The sequence below is a fragment of the Magallana gigas genome, chromosome 7 (assembly GCF_963853765.1).
Source record: "Magallana gigas chromosome 7, xbMagGiga1.1, whole genome shotgun sequence".
NCBI classification, from domain to species: Eukaryota; Metazoa; Mollusca; class Bivalvia; order Ostreida; family Ostreidae; genus Magallana; species Magallana gigas.
Window position 1 is genome coordinate 45,849,293 of NC_088859.1, and position 13,567 is coordinate 45,862,859.

General features: G+C 31.3%; 1 protein-coding gene and 1 long non-coding RNA gene across 2 annotated transcripts; both read right to left on the reverse strand.

Moving 5' to 3' along the window:
• Nucleotides 1–5,271: 5,271 nt before the first annotated feature.
• Nucleotides 5,272–6,549, reverse strand: LOC136270037 (uncharacterized). The gene is made up of 4 exons (XR_010707669.1): nucleotides 6,414–6,549; nucleotides 5,690–5,775; nucleotides 5,514–5,591; nucleotides 5,272–5,434 (listed from the first exon to the last, which is right to left on the reverse strand). It is a non-coding gene; the product is annotated as an uncharacterized lncRNA (long non-coding RNA).
• Nucleotides 6,550–11,490: 4,941 nt separating this feature from the next.
• LOC117684151 (uncharacterized) lies at nucleotides 11,491–13,102 on the reverse strand. The gene is made up of 5 exons (XM_066066255.1): nucleotides 12,954–13,102; nucleotides 12,550–12,627; nucleotides 12,082–12,170; nucleotides 11,907–11,985; nucleotides 11,491–11,761 (listed from the first exon to the last, which is right to left on the reverse strand). Exons 1-4 carry the CDS (start codon nucleotides 13,019–13,021, stop codon nucleotides 11,915–11,917), a joined length of 306 nt encoding a protein of 101 aa, XP_065922327.1. The 5' UTR covers nucleotides 13,022–13,102; the 3' UTR covers nucleotides 11,491–11,761; nucleotides 11,907–11,914.
• Nucleotides 13,103–13,567: the final 465 nt, after the last annotated feature.

Sequence of the window (13,567 nt, forward strand, 5' to 3'; positions counted from 1 at the left end):
AAAGATATATATAAAGCACAGAGAAATTCACTTTTGTTGGAGCTCCACCATCCGCCCCGATATATATATATATATATATATATATATATATATATATATATATATATATATATATATATATATATATATATATATACACAAAATAAAATATTGAATTTATTGTGTAGAGACTAGTTAACTCTGAAATAAATATTCATTAATGAATTTATAACAAGAACGTGAAAAAAGTCGTGTTTTTTTTTTACTGAATGTATGACCGAAAACTATATCTTTGAAATAGCGGTTTTGACATTAGATCTTAACCATCACTTTAATGTTTTGCAGGTCACTTCCAGGCATTTCAAATCAGTAGCTTATCTGGCAAACAAAAAAAAGGAGAACAAATAAAAAAAACCCACAAAGAGCAAAACAAAAAATATTGTTAACGAATTGATTGAATTTCGAGTTTTTAAAGTAATCATTTCATTATTTAATTTAGTCCGATCCATTCTTCGAACTTTAAAAAAAAATCTAGTTATACCTCATATTACATCGCCTGCTCAAGCTATCTGTACAATCACGGAGGAAATGTGCAAAACCAAGAAAAAACCGTCATCATATTTGATTTTTAATAGCCCAGAACTGTTATATAAGTGATTCGAAATGCGCAAAATGACTGTAAAGAGAACTACATGCTTTGTAGTTATCAACTCGTTAGAATATTGTGCCCAATATTAAATGTAAAAATAATCGCATCTTTTCAATAGATAATTATGCAAGTATTATAAACATATATCATTTATGTTACATACCAACCGAACCAGGAAAGATATGCGCAGTAACGTTGAAAGAAGTAATGATATTGATTTCTGCTGCAAAATCCACTATAATAAATGTAAAAATACAATATTAAAATGCATCTTTAAGATCGCTATGAACATTTTTTAAAGTTTAGCTATTGGCATCCTGAAAGTGAGAACCCACGCTATTAAAATTTCACCGAGAAACAATTCCATTAGTTATATCCTGTGACGTTGAGTCAGTATGTGTGTATATATATATATAGAGAGAGAGAGAGAGAGAGAGAGAGAGAGAGACAGAGACAGAGACAGAGACAGAGAGAGATGCTGTATAGCGCTCGCGAACTTGACATAAAGGATATCAATATACATAAAGCATTTTAATAAATCTTAAAATTCTTTTATGTATTACGGTATTATTGTTAGATAATAACATTTATGTAAACTTTATGAGATTTCTTTTAATCTGATTTATTAGCATGTATAGTGCCTTCAGGGGTTCAGCATCAGGGGTTACCCGCAATGCTTTATGACCAATCAAATTTGTGGGTCAGTACGCGTGACAAGTTTCAGCGTCATTTTGGCGGACTTCAGTGTTCAGTGTAAACGAACAGAATTTATCGTCAGAATTACCCACCCTCCATCCCCTGCATGCTCCCCTGTATATTGCTGTTTCGTATTTTTTGTTGGCATTTTTTGTTTTATATGACGCCAACTTTTTATTTGTATTATTGTATTATACTGTTATTTCATACTCAGTATTAACAGGGGAGATTATTAGCTGAAGTGTAAAGATTTTTGTCGTTTATGCAAGTTGATGTAAAATAATCTCCCCTTATATTAGTTAATTTCTAGTCATTTAATAAAATGACTAAATTCGCAATATATGTGTTGTCTCATCTTTTAAGCTCGTAGTAAGATCAGAAAGTATTACATAAAATTATTTATAATTGATAATGTTCCAAAAAGACAATTCCTGCATGTAGAATAATTCCCCACACATTCCTCAATTAATATATCAGCTCGAATCTACACCACCTGAGCCCACCATCTTTACAAAGTAAAACATTACAAAACAAAAAGGTATATGTTGCACTCTGCCACTTTTGTGACTTTTGATAATGTAAAAAGACAAATATTTAATGGCAAAAATTAGTACGCCTGTGGACTTGTTCGTGAACATATAAATAGGGCAAAACAGGTCCTCAACAATCACTTTAATACTTATTTTGATAAATTTACTTAAATAATTAATACGCTACATTCAAAGAAAAAACCCTTTAAATAGTCTTCCTTACCCCTGGGAGAAAGAAATCAAGGAAGAAAAGACGGTCACGCAAAGACAAACAAATACCGGTAACACTTTTCTGTCCATCTTTTGTTGTTGAATCTCTTTTTTGATATAAAAAAAGTAAGCTGTCGCAAGTCCCATGGTTAATGATATCATAATCTACTGGCAAAACGATAGAATGTCAAGTGATACGGAAACAGAATGAAATATGAACAAAACAGATTGTAATGCGAAACTTTGATTTTTTTTTCAACAAGCTTTTTTATGCTACTGTATCGAAGTTAAAATAAAAATTCAAATTTTCCCAAATGGCAGGTTTTTGAAGACAGCATTCATAAAAACATTAATTTAACAAAACGAATCAATACGTCAGTAAAAGTTGCCGTACCTTGTATTTTTAAGCTCAGAACTGTTAGAATAAAAGCATTTTGCCCAACCACGAGAAAATGTTTGGGCATTTAAAAACGGTGTATAAGTCGCACTCTTCCTTCCTGCCTGTGTATCTCACCCTTTAGCGTTGAGTTGAAATAATAATGCAGAGAGGACAAAGACACACGAGAGAACTTTAAAAAAGTCTTTAACATTTATTTATGTATTTGCTTTAATTCCACAAGTTTCCAATTAGTACATTATATCCATTAGAGCGTCTATCATATTTTGTTTTTGTAAGTTTCAGGAGTCAATTTTTAAAATCATCTATTTACTGGAAATATAAATATATCATAATAACAGTTACTTGATCTTGTCGAGTTGCTAGGCGCAGATCATCCAGTATGATGATAATTTTTATGATATACCTTTCCATTATGAGGTAACGATAACAAAAATATCCTGTAAATTAATTCTACATTGTAAACCTTTTAAATATAAAATACCTTTTGAAAATAAAAGCCTTCAAAAATTCATAAATGGTTGTCATTAGTGGCAACAGTCAGTCTTAAAAGTGTTTATGGCAGACTCCTTTTGTATCCAAAATCCAATGAACACTTTTTGGATTTTCAGACAATGCACGTTACCCTCCTCAACAGTTGCGCATTCTTTATTGAAAAATCGAGATTTGATGATCTTTTCTTTGGGCTGGCACTGAGGTATATTCATATTAATGTTAGTGCTCACAATGTAAATAAATCTGCTTCAGTGATCTGTGATATATATTTGACGGAAATATGAAATAAGAATATTTTTTTTCGTTTAAGATGGTAATAAAGCTCGCTATATTTCATTACAAAAATACTCCATGAACTCTCAACACTTTCCCCCCAAAACTCGGAGAATTTAACCTACTAGTATATTAATAAAATTAAGGAACATGTTTATTTAAGAAATAAGAAATCACTCTTTGGGTATTATGAGGTGATAATTTCGGTCGGGGAGTTGTTAAATCCAATAAAGCCCGAAGGTTATGCTATAAGACACGCCGATTTTGTTTCATTCATGTTTTATGAAGTTAGGGTGAATTAACCATGCATCGGACACATACCTTGGATCGGACAACTTTGTTTATAAATATACAAATAAATGTGCATGCGCTCATGTGTTGTTTCGTATATTCCTGAATTAGAACAAATGAACTTTATCATTATTAAGAATTTTACAGTCACATTGTCAAAGAAATAGCAATATAGGCGTCGTAAAATGACATCAAATACGCCATTATTGAAAATTTTGTTACGAAGATTTTACACTTAAGCATTATTTGAATGTTGTGCGTTTGATTGTGAATTAGTGAAAATGCACTAACTGCGTAAAATAATTAGTAAGAAGTAAGTTTTGAAACAAAATTTGATTGAAATAAGTCCAAGAAATTTGAACAATTAATGTCAAGGTCATTATTGCACCATATGTTCATTTCACCATGGATCGGACACAAATTAACCATGCATCGGACAGTTTTCACTGCATGATTTCTTCTAATAATATGGAGATTATGTGCCCATTCCTTGTGATATACTTTAAATGTGAAGTAAAATAAAAATTTAAAAAGTAATTGATACAAACATTTTCCTCAGACCTCTTTAAAATCGAGTTTTACGGATACAGCCTTTTTAGTCCAAAGTTATGATAAATATTCCTTTAAACAGAAGTACTAGTCTAAATTCCTATATGTAGATTTGAGGATTTACATTAACAGAAATCTGAATAGCAATTGAATAAATTAATTTTTCCGAACCTTTGTATTTTTGCATTAAAACCAGAAAATGTTGTTATTTTTAATCTCTACTGTACTGCTATAGCTGTCCGATGCTTGGTAAATATTGTCCGATCCATTGTGAAATAGTTCAACACTTCATTAATTTGCTTTATTTTCTACATTTTAAACAATTTTACAATTTTTTCTCCAATAATTAAGCAAGAGGAAAACCTGTAACTTTTAAAACAAGTCTTATTTATATTTGGACGATATTTGATGCGTGAACAAAGGGGAAAATCCAAAGGTGTCCGATGCATGGTGAAATCACCCTATAGGGTTTTAGGGCTCAAAATTGATTCGTAATGTTATCACAGACAAAGACAGTTAAAAATGTAAATATATTCCAGTAACCATTCCCATTATGTTTGTTAAGATCTCATGCAGAAATCGAAAAGTACATTCCCCTGTCTTTTATTCCGCAGTGAATAACCCTTTTGGTAAGATGACACAGACACCTAACGTTACAATTGTTTATCATAATAAAAGTGAATATCCTATTGGATATAGGTATTTATTAGTCCCCTACCGGTTTTCACCGGAGGGGACTATAGCTTTCCTCTGCGTCCGTCCGTCCGTCTGTCTGTCCGCCCGTCTGTCTGTCCCACTTCAGTTTTCCACACTTTTTTCCTTTATGCGTTTGAGCAATAATATGAAATTTGCTGAACAGCTTCAAAATGTCAAACTACAGATCAAGTTTACACTTTTGTAGCGTCTGGTTGACATATTTTCGAGAATTTTTTTTTATATTCCAATTTTTTAATGTTCGGGTTCGATATTCTGCATGTCACAATTTCCACAAACTGGTAGGGGACGTGTATTGCTTATGCAATACTCTCAAAATGCTTGTTTTATTATTAGAAAATTTTATAACGTCTCCTGCCTATCTTTGTCTTCATATTAATACAAACTGATGCACCAAAGGAGGCATTGAATGGAATTTAAAACCATTGTTGAGTACGTCGACAATTATTCATTTGTAGAGTTTAGAAACAAAGACTGCAAGTTACATCTACTCTTTTAAATTGATGCTCTTTAATGAATATATGAAAAGCTCTCAATCATCATTTAAGAGAATTAAGGCCATCAGCTAGTTGACAATTTCACTTGGCTCAGTAGTAGCTGTAGTAATTTCATTGACCATAGTACTGGTACTAATTGGGGTGTACGTAGTGTCTGAAAAAAAATGAAATATATTTTAAAATAAATAAATATGAAAAAACGACAAAAGGACTGAACTGTTGAGTTAACCTACCGATAAAAGTTGTTTTGGGGGTACACTCATCAGGAGAAGTACAACTATACCCAGGTTCACAGGGTGTCGTGCAGATTGCTTTAATGCAGAAGGTAGTTGAATCAGTAAATAGATTTTAATACACGGACAAAAGGTTTTTTTATATCTTATATAATTGCGAAGTAATCATTTCTTACGCGTTGTACAGTCGGTTCCGCTAAAGCCAGAGCAACATTCCATCACAACCTCGGGAACTTCAACAATACGAAAACCATAATAAACGCTTCAAGAAAGAAAGAAGAGCAACCATCAGTGAAATGTATTCATAATTAAGATGTATTCTGTTTGGAAAATTGTTTGAAATGATATCTAGAAATCTGGTGACAAATTGGGATGAATCCCAAATTCTGATGTACTACCTGAAAAGTTATCAGCGGGGTATATTAATTAATTGAATTACTTTTAGTTCTTTTAATGCATCGATGTCCTGTTTGTAAACAAAACCAAAGAACAAAATAATGATGATAAAAATATCAAACAAAACAAAAACAAAAAACCTAGCCAAAAATTCATGAATTTGTAACAAGCAAGTGAAATATTTTTTCACTGATTGTATGACCGTTAATTACATCTTTGAAATAGCGGCCTTGACACTAGTTCTTATAAGCACCATGATTTTAATGTAATGCAGGCCACACCCGGGCATTTCAAATCAGTACAGTAGCCCAAGAACTGTAACATGATTGATTCGAAATACCCCAAATGACTGCAAAGAGAACTCCATGCTTTGTAGAAATCAACTCTTTAGAATAGACTATTGTGCCCAATATTAAATGTAATAATAATCACATCTTTTTTTGATAGATAATTATGCAAGTATTATAAACATAATAATTATTATATCATTTATTTGTTACATACCATCCGGTCCAGGTATGGTATGCACAATAACGCCGAACGTAGTGATGATATTGAATTCTGCTACAAAAACCTCTGAAATAAAATTAAAAATGAAAATTGTCAATGACGCTCCCACAATTTAACCGAGAAACAATTACATAGGTTACATCCTGTGACGTTGACTATATGAAGATGCTGTATATAACAAATATTTAAAGAAATCTTAAAATAATTCAATTTATAATTATAGATATTGCTTTAAATGAATTTACTTGAATAAATAATAAGCTACATTCAAAGGAAAAGCTTCATAAAAAAACTCTCTGCATAACTTCATCATTAAATAGTGCTATTCTTTTTTATATAAAAAAGTAAGCTGTCGCAAGTCACATAGTTAATGATATCATAATCTACTGGTAAAACGATAAAATGTCAAGTGACACGGAAACAGAATGAGATATAAACAAAACAGATTGTAATGCGTTGAAACTTTGATTTTTTTTCAACAAGCTTTTTTTGTTACTGTATAGAAGTTAAAATAAAATTTCAAATTTGTCCCAAACGGCGGGTCTTTGAAAACGGCATTCATAAAAAAATTATTTAATTTAACAAAACGAACCAGTATAAAAAGTCATACTTTGTATTTCAAAGTTTAGAACTGTTAGAATAAAAGCATTTTACCATACCACGAGAATATTTGTGCATTTCGATAGGGTATATAGATTGCACTATTCCTGTTTGCCTGTGTATCTCACCCTTCAGCGTTCAGGTGAAATTAGAAAACAAAGAGGACACTGACACACAAGAGAACATTTAAAAAGTAATAACATTTATTTATGTATTTACCTTTATTCTTCAAGTTTCCAAAAAGTATATTATATCCAGTTGAGCGTCGATCATATTTTGTTTTTTGTAAGTTTCAAGATTATATTTTTAAAATCATTTTTTATTGGAAATATAGATGTATCATTATAACAATAACTTGATCAGAAGAATCGGATCATGTCGAGTTGCTAGGCGCGGATCATCCGCTATGATAATAATTTAGCCTACCTTTTAAAAATAAAAGCCTTAAAAAAATCATAAATGGTTGTCATTATAGTGGTAAGTGACAGGTGACAGAAAACATTCAATCTTCATAGATTTCTAACTCTACGGTAGTGTCCTTTACAAAAATTTAGATTATTGAGAATCAAAATTTGTACATGACAACATATTTTGATTCTCAATAATCTAAATTTTTGTAAAGGACAGTAGACTCCTTTTGTATTCAAAATCCAATGATCTCTTTTTGGTTCTCCAGACAAAGTACGTTGCCCCCTCAACAGTTGCACATTCCTTTTTTTTTTTTTGAAAATCGAGATCTTGATGGTCTTTGCTATGGGCTGGCACATTCATATTAATGTTAGTGCTCACAATGTAAATGGTAAATCTGCTTCAGTGATCTGTGATATATTTTAGACGGAAATATGAATTTAGAATATTTTTGAGAATTCTTTCTTGAAAGATGGTAATAAAGTTCGCTATATTTCATTACAAAAACACTCCATGGACACTTAGTGAAGACCTTTTTACCAAAACTCCAAAGAGTTTAACCTATCTTTAAAAAATTAAGGAACATTTTTCGGAGTTGTTTTTTTTTAAAAGGTAATACTTAAGAGAACCATCTGTGTTGAGGTATATCTTTCATGAAAAAAAAATATGCGGTTTTAAACCTGCTATGGACAGATATACATTTTGTTTATTAAAGTGGGGGAAACTTCAATATTATTGTGCACATGCTTAAGGTAGCTCGCGGGTTTACCTGCTTGTGAGAAAACCTACCTTGAAAATTTGTCCATGTGATCTATAGGTTTTATAGTTTTATTTCTGAAATTTATTTAAGATTCGTCTGCGCGGTAATAATGTTATCGTGTTTCAAATACAGTGTCATTAATAAAATCAAGCAACGCCATTTCAATGAAATATATAGTAAAATGCACATTTTAAGCGAGAAACGCATTACAAATATATGCTCCACACTTTTAAACGATTCAGACGAAATTAATCATACTCAACACAAAAACAGAGGGGATAATTATGAATCAATTCATAAAAAAATATCAGTATGTGTTCTCGGCCAATTTTTGGCAAAAAAACTTTAAAGATTTAAAAGATTTCTCAAAACCTTATATTTTCATTACAACGTTAGCCTGACGTCATCATTTCCTTACTTCTTAGAACACCAAAATTGAAATGCATTTATTGAAAAGACTAGCTGTTTTACATATTTTAGAACATGTTAATGCTTATTAGACATTATTGTGAATGTAATTTATAAATGCAATTAATGTAAGGCTGTAAAGATACAGAAAATTGCTATTTTTGTTTTTTATGAAACTCTGAGTCAATCAATGCAAAAATAAAATGCCAGGCAACTACTGACATTATAAGTAAGTAATTGAATAAAACAGTTATCTCAAGCCAAAAGAAATTTAAGAATTTAATCGGTAGTACAGATTACGGAAGTTATAATTGTAAAAAAAAAAAAAAAGCGAAATTAATGCATACATTCTATTTTAAAACATGACTTTAAATGGAAGAGTTCTAACGCACACTCATTCTTTATCTTTATAGAACAAAATGTGACAATGTATGTGACATTTTTTAATTTTCAGCACTTGATATTATAAATCTTTGTATAAACAGTCATAAACCGCATATAAGCTTTTTAAAATATTTTCTTTTATACTTCTAAATATCTCATTGTTCATTTTAAAATAAAATTATGAGTTTACTATGACGGTCAACTCTTTACGTCGATTCCTATTGTGACGTCAGCAAACCCGCGAGCTACGTTAAACAGGTAAAATATACACCTAAAAATACACCTGTTATAGTTTGGTTGACTAATCAAAACCGGATTAACCCGGGTATCTACTTTATTCATGGCGTATATAAACATGTTGATGTTATGTTTAATATGTTGGTAGCGTAACCGATCATTAATTGTAAGGCAAGTCAGGCTGAAATAGGACCAAACTCTTTCCACGTTGCACAGTTATCTTTGTAAAAAGGCCTGGACAGTGAAACCCAAGTCCAAATCAGCTTAAATTTCTGAATATAAATGAGGTCTCCATTTACGAAAACTACTCTTTAGCGGGACAAATACATCTCCCCACACACACACACACACACATTCTAAGCAAACATCTTAAAAGAAATAGAATTCTTAAAGTATCCTTATTTTATTTTTCCGTCTAAAATATCTACGGTCGAAGAAGAAAATTTATCCATTGAAAGTAAAATATGAAAACTATTCATATTTTGGGACAGCCCATACAAACGATTATAATGATAAACGTTCATCGCTCTTGCAAGATCGATTTTGATAAATAAGAACGTCAGTTGTTGAGGACGGATCAGGCACTGTCCGGAGAACCAAATTGTGTTCAGTGGATATTTGATTACAAAAGAGGGTCTGCCATGGAGTCAGAGAGAAACTCATTCAGATGGACGGTCGTCTGTAACATGACAACCATTCATGAGTTCCATTTAGAGGCTCCGGTCCGGTAGAGTTATACTATTACGTTATCTGTCTTCTGCTTTGCTGTCTCTTTCCGGATATTGACGGAATTCTTTCTTGCGTTCAGTGGAATAGGAATAAACAGGTGTTGATTGTTAGATAAAATATTTTATCGTTTGAATATTTGAGATTCTAAAATTGAATAACTAAGCTTACAATACCTGTGGATTTATTAGTCTGAATGCCAGGCATGCTTCCAGCACGTTTGTAACTTTGTTTTCTCGTATTTATTTTTGCAATTCCACAAATGATCTTTTTTTCTTCAACAGTTTCACAGATTTTTATATTTACATCCACATGTCTTCTACGGAGGCCAAAGTCGATACATAAGATTGCTTTATACAGAAGCTACTAATAGTGCTATTACCTTGATATTTTATTTGAACATTGGCCAATTCTATTTAACACATTAAGTATAAAATTCAGTTACAAACCTGTGAAAATTAGGTAAAGATGCAAAATATACACAGGCCTGTGCCAATATTGTAATTTTTTTTTACTGTGACAAGATTTACTGAAAAACATTTAGACGCATATGTTCATTGAATGGATTTATATTCAAATGCTCGTTGATTAAATTTCATTTTTTTAAATTAATTTGTTGCAAGTTATAAACATATAAAAAAAAAAAGATTTAAAAAAAATTGGTACATAGCATGAATTATCTATCAAATGCAGAGGAATTAAACGATCAGTTGATTTTTTTTTAAACATCAACGAGCTTGAAATACAAGACTGATAATGATCTTAAATGAAGACGTCCGGACTCTAATATTGGCTCTACACCAAGAAGTTTCTGGCCATTGATTGGGAATGAGCTCATATCCGAAACTTTAAATACAATGTATACGAAACTAGATTGAATGATGCATATATAAACCTTAAGAATAGGTTAAAGTTATACAAAAGATGGTCGGAACAACATGCAAAAGATAAACAATCTTTTAAACATGATAATTAAAGGTTATGAATATGTCAATAAATGATTGTCTGTCTTATATAATTTCGTGGGTATTAAAGTACGTTATGTATCGTTTTATCCAACGGTTTGATACCCATTATGAAAGTACTAGTGCGGGTTTGACAATAATGTTCTCAATATTAGGTCATCTTTAACTCATTCATCCAGATCCATCTTTCTAACACGTCGATTGTTATTATGGCTATATATAAAAGCAAGATGGTTATTCCTCAGAGTTAAACGAGGAAAACTTAGTATTGTTTAATTAACTACTTGTAATTGAAATATCACCTCGACTGTTTTAAATGGGTATTTTTCTATCCTGTCGGCAGCACATATACTGATGTGTACGTCTTTGCCACTTCCTTTATCATATGGTTTGTGAGAAAACATGACATGATATTAAAAAAATGCTTATATACCGTGAGAACACCCGACGCAACATGTGGCACACATGTACACATATAATTATCGAAGAATCGCTCGTTATACAAAAAACCCCAATAATATACAGCACCAATGCCCCCCCCCCCCCCCGTTTTACAGCATATACTACAATAACTAATAATAACAATATTTGTTACATGATTGTACTGTAAAATACAATTGTTTTTATTTTTTTATTTTGGTGAGAGTTAAAATATTCTTAAATTTCAGTGCACAACAATCAAACTAAATACAATGGTATGTATGAATGTCTTCTTTTTTGTTAATAGATGGGTTTGTTACAATATCTAGCAGCATATTTCATTACAAATCAAATTTCTCAGTTAATTTAGATTTAATTTTGTCTGCTGTTGAATTGGACTACATGTATGAGGTTACCAGTCTTGGACCGGTGGTCTAGAAACAAAGAGCAACAATTAAAAAAACCCTCATATAACAAAAGATATGTAGATCGAAGTTTGGAGAAGTTTCAAGTACTTAGAAAAATGCAGAGGAATAATTTAAATGCACATGCAGCTAATAGATATAAAACATTGCTTACTTGTAAGGTCAGAGACAGGGTTCGCAAGTACCCGGTGAGGTACACCTATAGCCTTGTTGGCAAGGTGGATGGCATATAGCCTTATTTACGAAAAAAATCATCACAATAATTATACAAAGAACTTTAAAGGAAGGTAATTATAAAAAAAATGTATTTAGTATAAGTATGTTCTTACGAGTGGCACAGTCACTCCCTTGGTAGCCAGGGCAGCACATTTTCTTCATGCTGTAGCCATCACAGGCGGTTCTGTAAGCGTGACTCCAGCTGAGAAGTCACAATTTAAAAAAAGAATAGTCTATAGCAGAAATATGATAACAAAAGCATACAAAGTACAGATATGTATATATATTAAACACACACACACACACACACACACACACACACACACACACACACACACACACACACAATATATATATATATATATATATATATATATATATATATATATATATATATATATATATATATATATATATATATATATATAGTATTCTTCACATTTAAATACAAGAAAATATAGAAGTAAAAAACCTCTATGCCAAAACGTTTATGCAACAAATCTTTATGCATCATGTACCCTACAACAAATTACTTTACAAAAACTTATTTGGAATGCTTCCCGTCCCCCTGAACCACTTACCACCATAACTTCCACCAAGAATAACTCGAACAGTACCGCTCCGCTGCGTATTTAGTGACTCTCGTGTAACAGAACTTCCTGAAATAATTTGATTGAAATTTTAAAAAAAACAACTCAGCATCCCATGTATAAAATAACTACTTTAAGATCTGATGACAGTAACCGAAGAGTTTATATACTAACAAAGCTGTGTTTCAACGCACTTTGATAATATCAATTTGTAGTTATCAAAGAGACAAGGGTGAAAAGTTATTAAGTATTAGTCGGATATGAAATACCTATCAAACTGTCTAACAATAATCGTATGCTACGTTAATATAAAAAATAAGAACAAACTTATATCGGCGAAATTTGATAATTCTTGCTAAAATATTCGACAAGGATAAAAACCAATTTACACTTACTCGTTTGAGGCATACGTCTGCCCCAACAGCAAAACTACTGACAGGTAGAAGATAAGTTTCTTGTCCATATCTAACGAATCAAGTTTGGTCCCGATTCCAGTTATATATAGGTAGCGTTTCTTTTGTTCGTTTTTCACCAATCAAAATGTACTGTTTTTTTTTCTTTTTTTTTTGGGGGGGGGGGGGATTCTTGTTGAGTAAACCTGAAAGTATAAAAAAATGGCTTTTACTTAAACATTTGAATTAAACACTTGTTACCACAAATATATATTTTGTTGTCTTTCCATAACACAATTTATTAAAAAAGGAATCAGTTTTTCATTTTTCTACTATTTAACATATGTATTAATAAACATGACTCATAGCAAAAATCCCAATGAATATGTTTCTTTTTGGGTAATTTTGGCTGCAGTTTATTTCGTCAAGTCAAACATTTTAGTTTTCATAATTGTGAAGCATTACCAAGATCAACCAAACTAATGAGAAACTATTATTTTGTCACTGTCGATTTAATTTCTTAAAAAGTTCTCTGATGGAAAAAAACTGTTTCCTTTCGATAATGTGCTTGTATTAGTCATGTCTATAATTCTTTTCCTTAATTGTGCAAAAATAAT

What these genes read in the sequence shown, in the direction of transcription:
- LOC117684151 (XM_066066255.1), bottom strand. Translation starts at nt 13,021, where the DNA reads ATGGACAAGAAACTTATCTTCTACCTGTCAGTAGTTTTGCTGTTGGGG. An exon ending in CAGACGTATGCCTCAAACGA is followed by an intron (nt 12,628 to 12,953) that starts GTAAGTGTAAAT and finishes AAATTATTTCAG; the next exon opens with GAAGTTCTGTTACACGAGAG. An exon ending in TCTTGGTGGAAGTTATGGTG is followed by an intron (nt 12,171 to 12,549) that starts GTAAGTGGTTCA and finishes GTGACTTCTCAG; the next exon opens with CTGGAGTCACGCTTACAGAA.